General features: G+C 49.5%; 2 protein-coding genes across 9 annotated transcripts in view; both read right to left on the bottom strand.

Moving 5' to 3' along the window:
* The window catches only part of TCEA3 (transcription elongation factor A3), a 37,154-nt gene extending 22,637 nt beyond the window's left edge, over nt 1-14,517 (bottom strand). Inside the window, exons 1-4 of the mRNA XM_036849630.1 lie at nt 14,296-14,517; nt 8,300-8,362; nt 7,435-7,540; nt 6,819-6,954 (exon numbers count right to left, since the gene is read on the bottom strand). Coding sequence (XP_036705525.1) covers nt 6,819-6,954; nt 7,435-7,540; nt 8,300-8,362; nt 14,296-14,364 — 374 coding nt within the window. The 5' untranslated portion in view covers nt 14,365-14,517. The remainder of the gene's footprint in view (nt 1-6,818; nt 6,955-7,434; nt 7,541-8,299; nt 8,363-14,295) is intronic.
* A 3,570-nt stretch (nt 14,518-18,087) lies between these two features.
* Nucleotides 18,088-19,459, bottom strand: part of ASAP3 (ArfGAP with SH3 domain, ankyrin repeat and PH domain 3) — a 47,451-nt gene continuing 46,079 nt past the window's right edge. For all 8 annotated transcript variants that reach the window (XM_036849605.1, XM_036849576.1, XM_036849583.1 and 5 more), the window contains one exon: nt 18,088-19,447. In XM_036849605.1, the coding sequence (XP_036705500.1) occupies nt 19,312-19,447 (136 nt within the window). In that variant the 3' untranslated portion in view covers nt 18,088-19,311. The remainder of the gene's footprint in view (nt 19,448-19,459) is intronic.

Raw genomic sequence — 19,459 nt, forward strand, 5'->3', positions numbered from 1 at the left:
ATGAAGTAATACGAGGGAAGGAAACCAAGATCTGCCAAGCACCTAATACGTGTCAGGTATGTTACATGTGTTATGTCATGTGTTACTAATTATTAATAACTAATTCTCAGCAGGCCCTTCCTCCTTGCTGTCAGGCAGGCCTTGGCTAGCTGGAATCGATGGATTGGAATTCCTGGGATTGTCAATTCTCATGAGGAGCTGGAGAAGATCAGCTTCAGACTCTCCTGTGGGCACCTTAAGAGGAGGAGAGAAGCATGTGGGCCTTGGAGCTAGAAGAGCTGGGTTTAAAACGGCAAGTGAAAAAGCAGGATACAGGACTTTGCTGGTGGTCTAGTGGTTAAGACTCTGTGCTTCCGCGGCAGCGGGGCACAGGTTCAATCCCAGGTTGGGGAAGTTTCACATGCCACACAGTGCGGCCAAAAAGAAAAAGAAAAAAGCAGGGCCCAAATTTAGATGCATACTGTGTCTGAAGTCAGGCAAGTAAAAGTAATGCTTAGGAGGGGAAAAGATGAAAAGAAAATACATCCAAATGCTAACCATGGTTATATCAGGGTGATGGGATTAGAAGGGAAAAGTTTCCCCCCATTTTCCAAAATACATGTAGCTACAGTCTTTATACGGTAGAATGCATTTTCCCCTTTTTTTGGTTTTATCATTTTAATCTGCTTGTAAATTGTAACTCCCCAGGTCACTTACCCAGCTCTCCTTTTTATTTTTAAATTTTTATTTATTTATTTATTTATGGCTGCATTGGGTCTTTGTTGCTGCACGTGGGCTTTCTCCAGTTGCAGTGAGCAGGGGCTACACTTCATTAGAGTGTGCAGGCTTCTCATTGCGGTGGCTTCTCTTGTTGCGGAGCACGGGCTCTAGGCGCGCGAGCTTCAGTAGCTGCGGCACACGGGCTCAGTAGTTGTGGCTCACAGGCTCCAGAGCGCAGGCTCAATAGTTGTGGCACCTGGGCTCAGTTGCTCCGCAGCATGTGGGATCTTCCCAGACCAGGGCTCGAACCCGTGTCCCCTGCATTGGCAGGCAGATTCCCAACCACTGCGCCACCAGGGAAGTCCCCCAGCTCTCCTTTTAATTCCAGCACAAGTATCACCTTCTAACAGACTATTTGTTTACTTATTTTATGCATTGTCTGAGCACCCCTCATGTAAATTTCAAAAGAGCAGAATTTGGTGGGTTTTGTTCACTGTGGTGAACGCTGTCTCTGCTGGGCCCACATCACTCCTTGGGCACTCCTTCTCCCAAGTGCACTGGGGCCCAAGGGCTTCCTCCTGCAAAATCCCCTGGGCCTCTGACCCAGGGAGTTCTCCGTGCCAGCCAGCGCCAGGAGGCCGGTGGGCAGGAAGTGCTGGGGAGTTAGCCCCAGGAGCATCCCTCAACCAGACACGTGGAAATAGGTGGGCAAATACCCCAGCTTCCTCAGCCCTCAAGAGGGTCAGTTGAGGTGTGTTCTCCACTGCTCTCCAGCGGGATTTAAGCCCTGGTGACCCAGGGCAGTAACCTGCTCACGAACACACCCTGTGCCAGTTCCCTTCCCTTCCCTGTCTCACTTCCTCACTCCTCTGTCTGCATTTCCTGAAATCACTTCCCAAATAAGCCTCTTGCACTTGAATCCGTGTCTCAGGGTCTGCTTCTGGGAGGCCCAATCTAATATATTCAACTGACTTCTCCCAAGTGAATAGAACAGTGCCTGGCACAGAGTAGGTGCTTTATAAATGTTTGTTGCTGAATGCTATGAAGTCAAACAGTAAAGAAATATTTAAAAAAGTGGAAAAAGAAACCTGCCCAGAGGTAACAACTGTTAGCTTTAATGTCCTTCCTTCCAAATCTTTTTCTACACGCATACAAACATATATGACATTTATCATTCTAAAAAGGGAGGCAACGACATGACTTGTAATCCCAGCCCTGCCCCTGGGCAGGTCATGTTCTCTGAGCATCAGTTCCCTCATCTGTCAAATGGAGAGAAAAGGACCTATGTCTTGGGGCTGGCTGGGAAGAAGAATTTAGATCATTAACATCCCTACAGCAGTTCCCACCCACCACAAAGCTGTCCTCAATACTCCATAATCCTAGGTATCTGATTTCTGGTCTTCCAGATTATGCAAGGTTCCTGCATGGATTTCCAGCTCCCATCTCATCCTCCAGGTGGTCCGGGAGACAGTGGGTGAGGAAGGTTCAGGGGCCAGCTCTAATTATCCTGTGGACCAGACTCATCCAGCTCTGGACCTTTGCCCCAGCTTAAACACAGGGGGAGGCAGCAGAAAGGGAGAGGAGCAGAGACCCTCCTTCACAGTCCCACACGGGGCCCTGGGAGTTCCTCTGCGGGGTTCCTCCCCGAGTGCCCCATGGGGATGGACAGGTGCAGGCAGAGCCGGAAGCTGAAATTCTTGCAGCGGGAGAAAGGGGGGAAGATGTGAGCCTCTCCCCACATCTCCCGAGACTCCCCATCTTCTGGCCCTTCCTCATTGCTTTTCCTTTCAGAACAAACCAGGAATATTCTGCAGTTTTTGCAAATGATCATTATGAAAACTATTCAGGAACATGAGAAAATGCCTAGAATACACTAGGAAGATAAATGGACAGGGATGTAATAGTTTGTAGACTCTGCCTACAGGAATTGGGAAATTACGTATGTAAGTAGATCAGGACTGGGAGGGAAGAGAAGAAAATGAAAGCTGTTTCATTTGTCAGAAGTGGCAAACTGTGAAGAAATATTTTTAATTCTTACTTTACATTTTACTAATGTGGTTATAGTGTTTATATAAAAAATAATGATAATGAATTGTCATTAAGAAAACTAAAAAGAAAGGAAGTTCATCAACTGAGCTGAAATAGGACCCCTGCCCACTAGATTCTCCCAGCAAGGTGGGGGGACCACTGTCTGCTCAGCCGTGGTGACAGCTTTATCTCATAGCTCCAGCTGTGAAAAGTGAGCTGACATTAACAATTCAATGCCCCAGGATGTTGTTAAATGTAAAATGCTGGTTACAAGACAGTACATAGTGAGGTCCCAATTTTATTAAGAAAATACAACTCTCTCTCTCTATGTTCTTAAAAAAGATGAGAAAGATATACATCAAAATGTTAACAGTGTTATTTCTGTTATTTTCTTCTTGTGTTTGACTTTCTAAACTTTTTATAAAAATGTGACTCACCGTTGATATAAATAAATATATTATGTGAAAATGCTACAAAACAGAACATAGAGTTTAATTCCATTTTATTAATACAATAAGTATTTCATGGGTAAATGCATAGGAAAAATTCTAGAAGGATATATATATATGTGTATGTATACACATACACACACACATACACTTTATATATAGTGAGATAATGACACTTAGGCCATAATACTGAGTCTCAGAGTCTAAGGTGTGTGTAAGTGATTAAGTTCAGCCCAGAATTTGGCTTTCTGCTTTCCACTGTCTCCTTGCCATTACTTATTGTCCTTGTAGGCTTGTAAAAGAAATCCCTCTGCTGATCATTCAGTGGGATTTGGGGACAGAGCAAAAGGAAACACTTGTGTTCAGGCTGCCATCTGTTCCCGGACGTCTACACTCGCTATTCCACAGATTAGTCCCATATACCATTTGGTCACCTCAGCCTCTGTCTTTCAACTACATCTCACAAGATCCTGAGGCTTCATTTGCTAAGGTGCTCAGAACCAAACAGTTGCTCCAGACATGGCCAGACCAGCCAGAGCATGAATTTTCTACAGGGGACTGCAATGGTACAGCCAGCCCTAGCAGTATTCAATAAATGCTCACTCCGTGCGGGGCACGGTGGCTCACAGGATCCCTGGCAGCCAACCTTCTAACCCGTTTGGGAAAACCAAACACACCATGTGAAAAGTTAAATGCCAATCAGGATTTCTCCAAGTGGGATACAATTGCAAAATTAGCAAAATGAAAGCAATAGAACATACAAAAGATTACAGAATCATTTGACAAGTACTGCATTTTAAAAAGCAGACTATAAAATTGATGATGACTATAGAAAACAAAGAGAAAATAGAAAAAACATAGACCAAAATATTAATAGTGATTGTTTTGGGGTGGCGGGGATGTGAGTGATTTTTTTCCTACTTTTTATTATTTATTTATTAAAATTTATTTTATTTATTTATTTTTGGCTGCATTGGGTCTTCGCTGCTGCATGCGGGCTTTCTCTAGTTGCTGCGAGGAGCAGGGGCTATTCTTTGTTGTGGTGCGTGGGCTTCTCACTGAGGTGGCTTCTCTTGTTGCAGAGCACGGGCTCTAGGCGTTCGGGCTTCAGTAGTTGTGGTGCATGGGCTCAGTAGTTGTGGCTCGCGGGCTCTAGAGCGCAGGCTCAGTAGTTGTGGTGCACGGGCTTAGTTGCTCCGCAGCATGTGGGATCTTCCTGGACCAGGGCTTGAACCTGTGTCCCCTGCATTGGCAGGCGGATTCTTAACCACTGCGCCACCAGGAAGGCCCTAAAAGTACTGTTGTTCTGATTTCAAAAGCAATACAGAATCATTGTGAATAAAACAATACAGATGAAAAAATTTTATTGTAAAACATAGAACATGAAGCTCTTCTTAATTACAATCACACAGATACATTTTTGTTTTTTTAAAGATGGTTTCATTATTTTTTCTCATTTCAAAATTGGTACATATTTATTGGGAAAATATTAGGAATACAGAAATTTTCAAAAAGAAGAAGAGGGACTTCCCTGGTGGTCCAGTGGTAAAGAATCTGCCTTACAATGCAGGGGGCACGAGTTCAATCCCTGGTCAGGGAACTAAGATCCCACATGCCGCGGGGCAACTAAGCCTGCGCGCCACAACTGCTGAGCTTGTGCACCTCAACTAGAGCCCGCATGCCGCAAACTATAGAGCCCACACGCCCTGGAGCCTGAGCGCCACAACTAGAGAGAGAAAACCCGCACGCCACAACTAGAGAGAAGCCCGCGCACCGCAATGAAGACTGAGCACCGCAATGAAAGATCCCACGTGCCTCAACGAAGATCCCGCATACCGCAGCTAAGACCCGATGCAGCCAAAAATAAACAATAAATAAATAAAAATAAATCTTAAAAAAATTACATCTTAAAAAAAAAAAAAGAAGACGACGAAGAAAAAAAGGAAAAAAACCTCTCAATCCTACCACCCAGAAATAATCACTATTACCATCCTGGTGTATATTCTTCATGTCTTTTTTCCTATGCATGTACATAAAATTCACTTATTTAATTTTTATAAAAATGGAATCATACTATATAGTACACTATATAGTACACAGCTTCTCTTAATACTTAGTGAATATTTTTCCATGTCATTAAATATTCTTCCATTCTCTCCATGGGGGCCCTATTGGCATTTTGAACATCATAAATGGTTCTTTGGTGTGTAGGACTATTCTGTGCATTGCGGGAAGAGTAGCATGGAACATCTCCTCTGCCCCACAGTTATTTTTACAACTAAAAATGGGAGTAGTGTGGTGGAGGTATATCTCCCTCCTGGTCAAGAAACACTCCCCTTATAGCATCATTTCCTAAAAACACTTATTTCATAGAATTATAATAAACATTCATTTAAAAAGGGTTCAGAGGAAAAAATGTTTCAGTAATGTCAGCTGAAAAATGTTACACACAGAACATATCATCTGTATGTTTAATCTGATTAATTCCTTAAAATGAATTCCTTGCAGTGGATATACTTGGCAAAAAAGGTACGTACATTAAAAATGTTGGTATATCACGATACTATCTGTATTATCTAGCACCATCAGGTACCATTCAGTGTTATCTGGTCTCACCCCCTTATCTATTAGATGACCCCCTCCCTAAGGAATCAAGTGATCTGTCTAGTCACGCAGGGAATAGGTAGGACTTACTAATCCATCCATGAAGGCTTTTATCTACTGTCATGGATAAGGCATTTGGGTCTATCAGAAAGTCATGCATCTTGGGGGACCCTGGCTGGGGTGGGCAAAGGGGAACGGGCACGGTGTTGAGACCTCAGCAGAGGTCTGGGGGTCTGGCAGACAAAGATGGGAATCCCACTCTGTCACATAATGGCTGTGTGATCTTGGGAAAGGCCCTGCTCCCCAACCTTCAGCTTCCGCATCGCTAAATGGCTATTTGAATAAAGAGCCAACAAAACACTTTTCCTTCTCGGTGGACAAGTAAGTTCCTAGCCCCATTTACCTGGAACCCTGACAAAGGTGGAACGTCAGCTGTACTACTAGGCAGCGTTGCTTCTAGTGCAAATGAGTGCTGATTGGTAAACTGTGTCTAGACAGGAAGGGTTATGAAAGAACTATAAATGATTAGTGGAAAACCACGGCTTTTGGGCTACCCTGAGTGCAGTGGTCATTGCTCTTGTAACTGGTCATTGCCCTTGCTGGGATCCTGGAAACTTTGTCTATGGGACTGTTATAAGATTTAGGACGTGGGGCTTCTAAGTCAGGGGGTTCCCACCCATTGTGGTCTCATTCTCTGCACCTGAGAATGTCACCTGGGTGGGCCAGAGAATAGCTCTGGATGCTGCGTGGTCCCCTATGAGAACTCTTGATGATGAGAAACACGTGAGGCTACCCTGCTGGCACAGTGCATCTCCTGTCCCTGAATCCTTCTAGGCAAAGCCTGTGTCAGGGATGGCCTGTTTGGGTCTTGTGAGTCTGTCTCGTTGAGCCAAGAAGACCCCCAGAGGGGGCACTGTAGGAGATAATAATAATAACCACCTTCTGGTGTGTGAGGATTAAATGAAGTTATATAAACAGAGGTGTTGCCATAGGATGTGACAAGTGTCAGCTCCCTTCTCTCCATCCCAGAAAAAATACCTGTCTTTAGGCTCTTCCACTCGTTTTTTCCTTGGTGGAGAAAGGCTTGTCTCTGGCTTCCAATCTGAACAGTCAAGCCCTTTTTCCTTCTTCTTTGCTTTTACTCTTTCCTCTCTTTTTTCTCCTTTGGGGGGTGCTGGGGAGTGTAAAAACAAAATGGTGATATTGTTCCTTAACTCTCTGTCTCAGCCCAACCCAGGACTTGGGGAGGAAGGAGCAAAGGTCAGGGACTGAGATAGCCTCCCCCTCCCCCAACAAATACCTGTTTAGAAACAAGTGCATATCCAACATGCACATGTGTGTGCAAACCGAAGCTGACACATGGGGACAGAAAGACCTTTGCACACACCTATGCACATATTCATATCAATGTGTATACACAGATATGTATAAACACACAAGCACACAGATATATATACATAGGAACATGTACAGGAAAACCCACCCATCTACAAATCTCCCACTTGTTTAGACAAGCATTGGCAGTCCCACTAGAGGCCATCTGTCACTTATTAAGTCATTCAACAACCATACACTGAGTGCCTGTTGTAAGCCGGGCACTGACCATCCAGGTGCTGGGAGGAGAACTTGGCCCAAGCGACCCTGCCCCTCTCACCCAGCAGCTGCTTCCAGTTTCTGATGAGGACTTTGGCCAAGGACACCACCTCCTTGTCAGAGCAGTGCTTGCGGACCCCATTCACGGCAACTCCAATCCTGGTGGTCTGCAAAGCGAGAGGGTTAGTGGCCTGTCTGGGAATTAGGACCCGCTGGACTGGCTGCCCTAATTGGCAAGACCTGCCCCAGCTCAATCACCCCCTTCCCCTGGCCCAGCCTCTCCCGAGTCCCAGCCTGGACCTGTGGCTGAGGTAATAACCCTGACCTTATAACCGAGGCCCTGACCTGCTGTCCTGAGTGAGGTCAGTGCCCAAGGCCCAGCGCCCTGCAGGGATGGGTAACTGCGGCTCTGGTGAAAAGCTGGAGCAGTGGTGGTGGGTCTGGCTGACGACCAGGACTCCTCCCCATTCTCTGCCCCCTGGTGTCTTTGAGTTCAAGTTTCAGCTTAAGACACAGCTCTGGCTACTACAGCTTGGGTATGTGCTAATTTTTCAGGGCCAAGAGCTTCTGGTAAAGTTTGGGGGCTACATGGGTAACACATGGAGGATCTAAAAATGGGGAGCTTTTCCCTCTCCCTGAGTCACTGGCCTCTTGGATCCCACAGGCCCAGGGCCTTGGGAATTGGGGTACACAAGAAAAGCAAGTCAGTCTTTCCCCCAGACCCAGAGGGCCCCGAGGGCTTAGAAGCTACCCTGCCATCATCTAAAGGCCTGGGTTCCCACCCCCAGAGTACCTCAAGATCCCATCCTGCCGCCTTCCCTTCAGAAGTTCCTCCCAGACCCCATCCTTGGAGGGCTCCCCCTAAAGGGTCTTTCCCTGCCCCATAAAGTCACCCTCCACTCCAGGCACTGGCCATCCCCACCCACCTGGAGTAGCTGGATGGACATCTGCCAGCTGTTCAGCTTCTTCAGGAGGTCGAGGGCCCCTTCCTGTGGGAGGCCACAAGGTGAGGGCTGAGGCCCGTGGGGTCTGCCCCAGGCCCCTCTCTGACCGTTGTGTGGTCTCAGTGGGAAGGAGGGTGGCAGGAGGTAGGGAGGAGACTCTTCCAGTGACAGGATACAGGCAGCCCAAGTGGTCGAAGGACAGACAAGGAACAGAAGGAGGAGAGAAGAAAAAGCTTCTGCCCCAAACCAGCTCTCTAACTTCACCTCCCACCACCCAGCTGGGTTCAAGCCCCTCTGAGCCAGGGTCCAGCCCTACCCACTCACCCTGACCCCCAGCCATTGGTTCTGCTGTTCCTTCCACTGGGCATGCTCTTCCCTTCCCCATCTCTTCCTCTAAAATTAATTGCTTCATAGCTTATTGCTTCTGCTTTTATGTCTGTATCTGCCTCCCTTCACTTCCCAACTGGGAACGTCTGTAGGTTGAGGATTGTGGCTTTTTCTAAACAGCTTTATAGAGGTATAACTGACATACAATAAAACGCGCATGTTGTAGGCTACAATGTGATGAGTTTTGACCTACATATACCCCCCTGAAGCCATCACCACAGTCAAGATAAGGACATAGTCAGCATCCCCGACATTCTCCTTGTGCCCCTTTGTTATACATCCCTCGCTGCACCCCCAACCCCTCTAGATGAGCTTGCATTTTTAAGGATTTTATAGAAAGTGACTGTAATGGAATTTCGCATCTGGCTTCTTTCACTCAGTGTAATCATTTTGAGATTCATGCACATTGTTGCACAGATCCACAGTTCCTTTTTATTTCTGAGTTGTTTGCATTGCATGTATATACCACAATTTGTTTATCCATTCACCTGTTAATGGGACTGTTAGATAGTTTCCAGTTTGCAGCAATTACAAATAAAGCTGCTGGGAACGTTCATGTACAAGTGTTTGTGTGGACATGTACTTTCTTTTCTCTCCGGTGAAGAGGACTGTTTAATCTCTGAGACCTCCGGCTTCAGCATACTGAACTCATCACTCAGGGAGCATCTCCCTGAGTGAATGAATAAAGCAGAAAGCAGAAGGCAGGAGGGGAGAGTGGGAGGGGAAGAAAGGAGACTCAGATGTGAAAAGCTGTTGGCTGCCAGGCCCTGAACAACCCCTGACCCATTTCAGCCTTCTCTTTCTTTCCACCCACTTCCTAGAAGCCAGCCCCGGCCTCCTGTCCTGAGACGGGTTCCCTGGGGAGCACCAGCTGACTGTGTTCTGTGTGCCCCGAGTCCTGGTCCCACTGTGCACTGCCAGCCTCCAAGCCCCTCCCTATCAGTCTTCCTGGGCCACATCCCAAGAGCTGCCCTCTGTCAGTCCTCAGCCTCCCTTAGAACTTGGGTTCGTAGTCTGTTTTCCAAGGTGTGACCTGTGGATGTGTGTGCATGTGAACTTGTGGGCACATAAGCCTGCATGTACCACTAATTAAAGGCTTATTATCTGCTGGACACAGTTCTAAGTATTTTACATGCATCATCTCTTCTAACTCTCTCAATGACCCCATGAAGTAGGTCCTATTACTATTCCCATTTTTACAGAATCGTTATCCCATTTTCAGAGAAGAGAAATAGGAACTGAGCTGGAATTCAAACTTAGGCCCTTCAGGTTCGACCCAATATACAACCATGTAGGTAGGTATGGACATAGGTCTGGCTAGACGTGTGCAATCATGAAATATCAACATGGGTAAGTGCAGTGGTATGTTGGTCAATGTTTAACGACAAGTTCTCAAAGGAAAAAAATTGATTTGTAGTGTTTGCCCATTTCTGTGGTGTCAATACTCCTCCCATGGCCAATGTCAAGATACCAATATGCTGTGACTGACCTGAAGGAGGTATTTGGAAGAGATGTGTGATGCGAAACCATATTGATATAACAGAAGTAAATAACCTCCAGACCATAGATGACAGTAAAATGCAATAAAATAATAAGGAAGTGATGATTTTGGAGTATTTATGACCTTTGTTTTTAATATAATTTATTTAATTGTAAGCATATAATTTAATGTTAAAAATAATGGCTGTGGGAGATTAACCAAGATGGCGGAGTAGAAGGACGTGCTCTCACTCCCTCTTGCGAGAGCACCAGAATCACCACTGGCTGCTGGACAATCATTGACAGGAAGACCCTGGACTTCACCAAGGAGGATACCCCGCGTCCAAGGACAGAGGAGAAGCCACAGTGAGACGGTAGGAGGGGCGCAATCAGAGTAAAATCAAATCCCATAACTGCTGGGTGGGTGACTCACAGACTGGCGAACACTTATACCACAGAATTCCACCCACTGGAGTGAAGGTTCTGAGCCCCACGTCAGGCTTCCCAACCTGGGGGTCCGGCAACGGGAGGAGGAATTCCTAGAGAATCAGACTTTGAAGCCTAGAGGGAATTGATTGCAGGACTTTGACAGGACTGGGGGAAACAGAGACCCCACTCTTGGAGGGCACACACAAAGTAATGTGTGCATCGGGACCCAGGGGAAGGAGCAGTGACCCTGGGGGAGACTGAACCGGACCTACCTGCTGGTGTTGGGGGGTCTCCTGCAGAGGCGAGTGGTGGCTCTGTTTCACCGAGGGGATAAGGACACTGGCAGCAGAGGCTCTGGGAAGTTCTCCTTGGCGTGAGCCCTCCCAGAGTCTGCCATTGACCCCACCAAAGAGCACCGGTAGGCTCCAGTGTTGGGTTGCCTCAGGCAAAACAACCAACAGGGAGGGAACCCAGCCCCACCCATCAACAGTCAAGTGGATTAAGGTTTTACTGAGCTCTGACCGCCACAGCAACAGGGAGGGAACCCAGCCCCACCCATCAACAGTCAAGTGGATTAAGGTTTTACTGAGCTCTGACCGCCACAGCAACAGTCAGCTCTACCCACCACCAGAGCCTCCCATCAAGCCTCTTAGATAGCCTCAACCACCAGAGGGCAGACAACAGAAGCAAGAAAAACTACGATCCTGCAGCCTGTGGACCAAAAACCACAGTTACAGAAAGATAGAGAAGATGAAAAGGCAGAGGGCTATGCACCAGATGAAGGAACAAGAAAAAACCCCAGAAAAACAACTAAATGAAGTGGAGATAGGCAACCTTCCAGAAAAAGAATTCAGAATAATGATAGTGAAGATGATCCAGGACCTCGGAATAAGAATGGAGGCAAAGATTGAGAAGATGCAAGAAATGATTAACAAAGACCTAGAAGAATTAAAGAACAAACAAACAGAGATCACCAATAAAAATAATGGCTGTATTTAACAACTGGCTTGCAAAATTCCTGAAAGTTCAACAGTGTTAAGCCAGTTCCAGCTCACCACTGGGCGTGTGCCTCTGCATGTCATACTGTATAACTGGGTCATGTTGGAGAACAGCCATGAGCCTGGGTTGTAGCTGGACTCACAAAGCCTTGTGCAAATGTTGCCAGCTGTGTCTCTCTGCATGCACGAATGGGATGCGCAGCCAGCAGTATCTCTGGTCCAGGTGTGGAGCTGCTGTGTGTACGCTGCTCGAAGCATAATGTGTTTATTTGTCTTTGAGGGATGATGGCCGTGTCATAACATGTCTGAACGTGTAAGTGTGGCTGTCTGCTAAGTTTGTAGATTTGCATGTCAGGGTGTAGCTTATTGTGTGCATGCACACGTGTAGGCATGTGTGTAGTTGTCTTTGTGTATCCTTCTGCAAATATAATGGTCAGTGTGTCAGTCATGTCAGGGTCAGTAACCACGTCTTTTATGTAGTTATGTTCATAGTTGCTTGTTTAGCTATATTGTGTGTGGCGGCATGTATGTAGTTATGTTTGTTGTGTGTGATCATGAGGCTGTTTGGCTGTAAGTCTGAAGCTGTTACAGTTGCTGCGTGCTCCCAGCATCTCACAAAAGCCCTAAGTTGCTGGGACTTCAGTAATTGGCAGTAAACCCCGGGCCTGAGCTGCAACGTGGAAGATCCGTCTTATTACAGGAAGTGTGTCCTCCTCTCCCTAACCACCACTGGGCGGGCCCACTTTCGCTCCCAGAGCAGGCCCCACCTTACTAGGTCACATGCCCAGAGCTCTGTGCCCACCCAGATGCTGCCAAGAACCCAGGCGCAGACGTGGCTGCAGGCTGGCTCTGTGCTACAGGGACCCTGAGGCCAGACTTGCATCTTTCCTGGAGAAAGCTCTGGGTACTTCCACAGGAATCCTCGCCAAGGGACACCATTTCCTCTTCCCATTTCACAGAAGAGGAAATTGAGGCCAGAGAGAGAAAGTAGAGTGGTGGGTCTAGGTCCATAAAAGGAGTGAGGGGAGGCCAGGGCAGGTCCCTTCCTCCTCAGGCAAGCTGCCTTTCTCAGGTCCCCTAAGCTGCCCCCGCACCCCTCACCCAGAGGCCCAGAATCTCCTGGCCCAAACCTGGGGTCAGCAAGGGGCAGGGCTGGGATAACCTGTCTACTTGAGTTGGAATTTGGTTCAGGAGCCCCGGGCTGGGCTCTGCCGCCCGCAGTTGAGCCTGATGACTTGAGGCTCAGTTTCACTGACTTTGGAGCATCCTGGAATGGGGGCTCCCAACACTGCAGGTTTCTGTGTTTCCTCTGGCTGTGCAAAAGCAGGAGTCACTCTCTAAGCCTTCGCAAGCGCCAGTCCAGGTCTTCCCAAGGGTTTCACATCTCTTCCACCCTCACCACCACCAGCAGAGACAAAAATCCAGTGACATTCCTTCCCAGGAGGTTGGTAATCTCATCTTACAGATGAAGAAACTGAGGCTCTGGTCTTTATATGGACACCAACTCATTACTGCCCATGTCTACTGGAGAGCTCCCTGACACTCCATGGATCCAGCGACCCCTCCCTCTTCCCTGCTCTAAAACCACCCTTAGGGTCCATCCCTCTCTCAAGCTCCTAGGATTACAGAATGTGCTGGAAACGCAGGTCCTGCTCCAGCACATGCCTACAGATGGTGGGAGGAGGAGGGCTCTGGGACAGGGCAAAGTGAGGGACCTGCCTGCTGGACTACCCTCCTCTCTCTTCCCTCTCCTGGTGAGCTCCAGCCCTCTCCGTCCCAAGGCCAAGTTTGCTTGTCTAGGCAACAGGGTGGCAGCCAACTTGAGCAAAGATCACAGGGAGGATCAAACATTAACTTCAAGTCGGCCCGCAGTAAGGGCTCCTGGCACTGAGCGCTCAGGGATCCGCAGGTAAGGCCTCCATTCCTGATTCCCCGCAACCTCCGGGCCCTTCTCTCCCCCCAGCCTCCCCCGCCCCTCAGCCCGGGCCTGCAGCCGGTCCCCCTTCCCCCGCCCCGCGGGCCCCATGGGCGCAGCGGCTGCCCGACACCTGTTCGGCCCCCGCCCGCCTGGGCCCCAACCCGCGGCCAAGGAAAGGGAGAGTTGCAAACAGAGCAGCTCCTGGAGCCTCAAGCTGTGGGGTTGCGGGATCCGAGGCCCTTCGCTTTTCTCTGCCAGATCCACTCCCGGGGTGTGGGGTAGACGCGGCTCAGCACCCCTCATCAGTTCAAGTTTCTTTTCCCCTTCTCGGGTCACCCAGGATTTTGTTTTCCCCCGTCTCCGGCTCCCCCGTCCCGCAGTCGCCGCCGCTCCCCGGGCTTTGCACACGCCGAGTCCCGGGGCTTCGAGAGTCCTTTTCCAGCTGCCGGTCTCTTCACTCTCTTTCCCGGGCCCTGCACAAGCTAGCCAGGGGCCCCAACCCTGCAGGTCCAGGCGTACGTGCACAAGCCCAGTCTTTGGGGCCGGCACGGTCCACCCCGGAGCCCCGGGCCATGCACACGCCCACCCCGAGGTATCAGCAGTCGCCAAGGGGCGCCGAGCCCTGCCCCGGTCGTGCCTCCCTCCGGTCCCCTAGTCCCGCACGCGCCTCCCGGGCGCCCAGCCAGCACGCGCCCCCGGGACTCCCGGGCTCGCACGCGCCGCGCCTCCCGGGGGCTGGGGCTGTGGCCCGAACTCTGCAGCCTCACCGTGTTCTTCCTGGCCACCATCTTCTCCAGCTTCTTGGCGATCCTCAGCAGCTCCTCTTCCTGGCCCATGTTGGCCCGCGACGCCCGGCGGGACGAGGGGCGCAGGGGCGGCAGCCGGGTTCCGGGGGCCGGAGGCGCAAAGGCTGAGGGCGCGCAAGCCGCGCGGGCCCCAGACGCACCCGACACACACGCCCGGCGGGGGCGGGGCTCTCCCCCCACACCCCCTCGGCCGCCTGCCTCCCGACAGTGGGGGAGGGGTGGCGTGCACTAAATATAGACTTCAAGGACTCGCCGGGGCAAAGATTGCCCGCGCCCGCCAGTCGGGCCACCCGAGAGAGGGACGAGGCTGCGAGAGCGGGCCCTTCACCTCGGGCCGGTCCTGGGGCGCCGGGAGCTGAAGGGAGATTTGGGAAGGAGGGCTCTCTGGTGAATGGGGAGGCCGTCGTCCCTGGCCACAAGAGGCTGTTGTTGTCCCGAGGGTGCCCCGGGAGCTTCCAGAAGAGTTCTGGGCTCCCGTGTCTCTACACCGTTGCAGCTCAAAGCCGGCGGACCTAGTTCATGCCTATGCCCAGGTGGAGGCAGTTTGGTACGCTTGAATCACATTATTTTGCATGATCATTAAATCCAATTCTGTCCTATCCTGTGCTCACTATTCGTGCACACGCGTGTATCCAGGCCCACTGTTGCCCTCAATTTTGTTTGTTACAGTGAGGTTTTGCATTTCTAACAAGCTCCCCTAGTGCTGCTGGCCCCACAACTACACTTTGAGTAGTGAGGGCTTGGGAAATTCTTAAGTGCACCAGACTTTGAGAAATCCGTGTCCAGGTGCATGTGCCCTTTATTTAGTCAGGGTCAGGACACTGCCTCCCCAATGAGATTAGATCTGGAAGGGAGGAAACAGAATCATGCCTCCACAGCTGTGCACACACATCTGTGTTCCTGTGGAAGGACCTTCCAAGTGTCCCCAGCAGACCCAGATCCCTTCCTCAACGTGAGTTTAACTGATAGAAAATGACCTATGTGTGTGTGGAGTGTGTGTGGGGGTGCTTATGGGCCTGGAAGGGAGGCATGAAAAGTGGTCCGCAGTGTGTGGGGATGGGAAGTTGTGGCTTGGAGCGTTCAGTGAAATCACCAGACTTTCCTGAGAGAACCTTGGAGAACCTCGTCCTCCATCACAGGGTGGACTCCCCTGGCTTCTGATGACAAATTGAAATTCAAATAGAGTGATCACAGTTCAGGCAAACAAAAATGCAGTCCAGCAGCAGCTGAGGATCTGGTTTCAGACACATCTCTGCATCACTGAAAGCCTGAACTTTCTTTGAGCTGTACCAGGTCCACGGACATCACCAGAGTACTCAACCACACTTGCCAGCTGCAAACCTTATGGTCTCAAGGTCTCCCCTTGTAATTATGCAACCATTTTGGACCCCAACCAATCCTTATTTAATAAGCACCTTTACTTCTGGCCAGCTCCAATTGTAATTCTTTTTTTTTTTTTTTTTAAGGAATTAGTTTTTAATTTATTTTTATTTATCTTATTTTTGGCTGTATTGGGTCTTCGTTTCTGTTCGAGGGCTTTCTCTAGTTGTGGCAAGCGGGGGCCACTCTTCATCGCGGTGCACGGGCCTCTCACTATCGTGGCCTCTCTTGTTGCGGAGCACAGGCTCCAGACACGCAGGCTCAGTAGTTGTGGCTCACAGGCCCAGTTGCTCCGCGGCATGTGGGATCCTCCCAGACCAGGGCTCGAACCTGTGTCCCCTGCATTAGCAGGCAGATTCTCAACGACTGCGCCACCAGGGAAGCCCTCCAATTGTAATTCTTGATAAACAACTCCTGTAACTAACTGTAACCTTGCGGTTTCTGCCTTTATAAGCCTCCCCATTTTGTAGTCCTGCAGAACACAATTGAAGCGCTTCTTTATATATATATATATACATACACACACACACACACATTTATTTATTTATTTATTTATTTTATTTATTTATTTTGGGCTCCCTTGGGTCTTTGTTGCTGCGGGCGGGCTTTCTCTAGTTCCGGCGAGCGGAGGCTACTCCTCCTTGCAGTGGCTTCTCCTGTTGCGGAGCGTGGATTCTTAACCTCTGCGCCACCAGGGAAGCCCTGATGCGCTTCTTGAATCTGTGTCTCCAGGAGTGCAGTGCTGCAGTGCAGTGCTAACAAACCCCAAATAAGCACCTTTTGTTTCAATCAGGTCTCCATTTCTAAAATTTTGGTTAAATCTTCTAACTGTGCTGGGACCAAGGTAGGAAGGGGTGGGTTTCTCATTCATTCAACAGATACGCATTGAATGTCCAAGCAATGAATAAGACAGACCCAGTCCCAGCAAGCTTGAGACTCAGTCTATGGGTAAGAAAAACCTTAAACAAATACGGACACCATCAATTCTGTGTTATCACAACTGGGGTGAGGGTCAGGAAGAAGTAGAGGATAACTTGCAGACATCTGAGGGGACTTGCACCATTTGGGGTGTCATGTTCTCTGAAGAAATGAAGTTTAACTTTGGGTGGAAGTGCTGAGTGGGAGCTGGGGGGAGGAGGAGGAGAGTGTTAAAGTAAGAGAAGAAACATTTATACATATATTTATTGAGCACCTACTAGGTGCCAGAACTTTTAGCCCTGAGCATCCTGAGAGGTACAAATCAGTCCTCCTGGAGTTCCGAATGTGCAAAGCTTGGGGAAGGGAGGGTGCTTCACGTGTCGGGGTTGAAGGAAAAACTGGTGTGGCTACAGCACAGCGGTGAGAGGGGTGTTCAGAGGGGAGGTGGGTGGGGCCTGACCATGAAAAGCGCTGTAGGCCACTTTTAGGAGGTTAGACTAAAACTTCTTGGCCAACCCCCAAGCAAGCCCCTCTGGGTTGAAGAGACAGCTGTCTGCAATTACTTAGGATTGCCTTTTAGAAAAAGCAGATTTGAGTTTCCTCAAACTTCCACCCAACTCCCACTGTGAGTTGAGTGACATCAAAAGAAGCCAAGACTTCAGGGCTTGAAGGACCCTAAGAAAACATCAAGTCCAAACCTTTCTTTGTACAGATTGGAAGACTGAGGCCCAGTGAGGCCCAGGATTGCACTGCTCAACCGTATCAGACACGTCAGTACCCTCTACATCCCCTCTGCCTACCCATCCACCTCGGAGGTCACCAGCAGGCAATTCCTGGACACACCTCTGACAGCTTCCTGCATCTCTCTGAGGGCTTCAGGGCAGCCTGGAAGTAGAGAATTAGGAATTGACACCCCCAGAAAGGACGCTTGAACCAGCGAGAGACCAGAGTTGGTAGTAAATACACCAATTTCTTCACTCCTGATGGGATAACTTGAAGGCACGTTCCTTTTTTTTTCACATCCCTACTACCCATTGTGCTTCCTGGGATCACCTCACAAATAAGCAGGGACTGTGGCAGAGTTAAACTGCAGGTCTCCAGACTCCTAGTCCAGTGCTCTTTCCTCACACCAGGGTTTCTCAACCTCGGCACTATTACCATTTTGGACTGGATAATTCACTGTTCGCGGGGGCTGGCCTGTGTACTGAAGAATGTTTAGCAGCATCCCTGAACTCTAGCCACTAGATGCCAGCAGCACCCTCCAGTTGGGAACAGTAAAAAATGTCTCTTCCTTGTCAAATGTTCCCTGGGGGAAAATCACCCCTGGTTGCAAACCACTGCTCTACACCAGGCTGTCCCTCTTAGCAGGTCTACAGAAAGAATTCCAAGCCCAAAGAATCCCTCCCCTTCCCGATGGCTCTTCAAAGAACATAAATGAAACCACTGAAATTTACTCTGAAAAATCTTTTATTAGAGATGAGTGAAATAACAAGACACTGGGGGCTCTGAAGACAACCTCGCTCCTGTGGGATCACAGACCTGTCAGGTCTCCAGGGTAAACAGCGCAGCCTCCCGGACCAGGCTGCTGCATTGGCCATTGGCATCCTCTGGCCTCCCCTGTTTGTCCTGGTCCATCCCTGCCAGGTCCCAGTGCCCAGCGCCTATAAAGCTGACCTGTTAGAGACTGATGATGGCTTAGGTGTATCTGTTTTCCAATACGGGCCTGAAAGCGACGGTGGAATTTCTGGCGCTGGGAAGTAGAACCTTTAAGTCTCCACCCTCCATTTCTATCACTCTCCTTTCTCCTTTCTTGGCCCTTTCCTCCCCCGAGACTGGAAGGTTCCTGAGTTGACTGACAGAAAGAGGAGAGAAGTGAGGATAATCATCCCAGACCATTCCTTTCATTCTTGCTAAATCAAGGAGAGTAAGCGAATGGGGGTGAACCCTCCTCTACTTCCTGGCTGGGAATCTGTTACAACAGAGGTCCCCAGCAAGGCTGTGCTGTCCCTCAAAAGGAGTGATATTCAGAATATTTATTTAACAGCCAGTATAGCACGGGCACTGAGCAACCAGAATGGATACAGGCTGTAGACAACTGCAATGTTATTCAGGTGTAAGCCAGCTGATTGTCAGTCTGCCCCTAAGCCCAGAACCATCCTCTGGAATCTAGCCCTGCCCATTTCCAAGCCTAACTCGTGGGACCAGCTGCCCGGAAAGGGACCACATCTGCAGGACCTTTGTCTTATTCCTGTGACATCTGCAGTGCCTAGCACAGGAATGGACAAAGAGCCAGAACTCAGTCAAAGAATACTAGGCTAATGAATGGCTGAGAAGACAGTCCCTAGTCTGGCAGAATCCCTGGCCTGCAGAATGATGAAGGCAGGTTAGAGCCCCCCAGACTGATGGAAGAAACACAGTCCTGGTCTGATGAGGGATTAAAGGTTCTGCAGTTGGAGCTGGGTCAGGAGCACTCGGGTCCAGCCATAGGGCTCCCTGGTCCCTGGCAGGTATGAGATGGAGACAAACGGCCATCAGCCCTAACATGGAGGGGCCCAGTGCCCTTGGCAGGGGCATGGGCCCACGTCAGGGAGGAAGGCCAGCCACAGAGGCACAAGGGACAGAGACAGCAAGACCCCAGGGCATAAACACCTCAGCTCCCCAGTCTTGTGGGCTCAAGTCCTAGCTCTGAATCTGGGGTCCAGCATGGGGGTGGTTCAGGCATGCAAGGGCTAGTAAGGAGCTAGTCTTGCAAAAGCTGCACAGAACTTGCTGGGAGAACCCCAGTCCTTGAACCGTCTCCTTCAGTGAAGCCAACCTGGGGAGAGAA

The sequence above is a fragment of the Balaenoptera musculus genome, chromosome 1, assembly GCF_009873245.2.
Source record: "Balaenoptera musculus isolate JJ_BM4_2016_0621 chromosome 1, mBalMus1.pri.v3, whole genome shotgun sequence".
Lineage (NCBI taxonomy): Eukaryota > Metazoa > Chordata > Mammalia > Artiodactyla > Balaenopteridae > Balaenoptera > Balaenoptera musculus.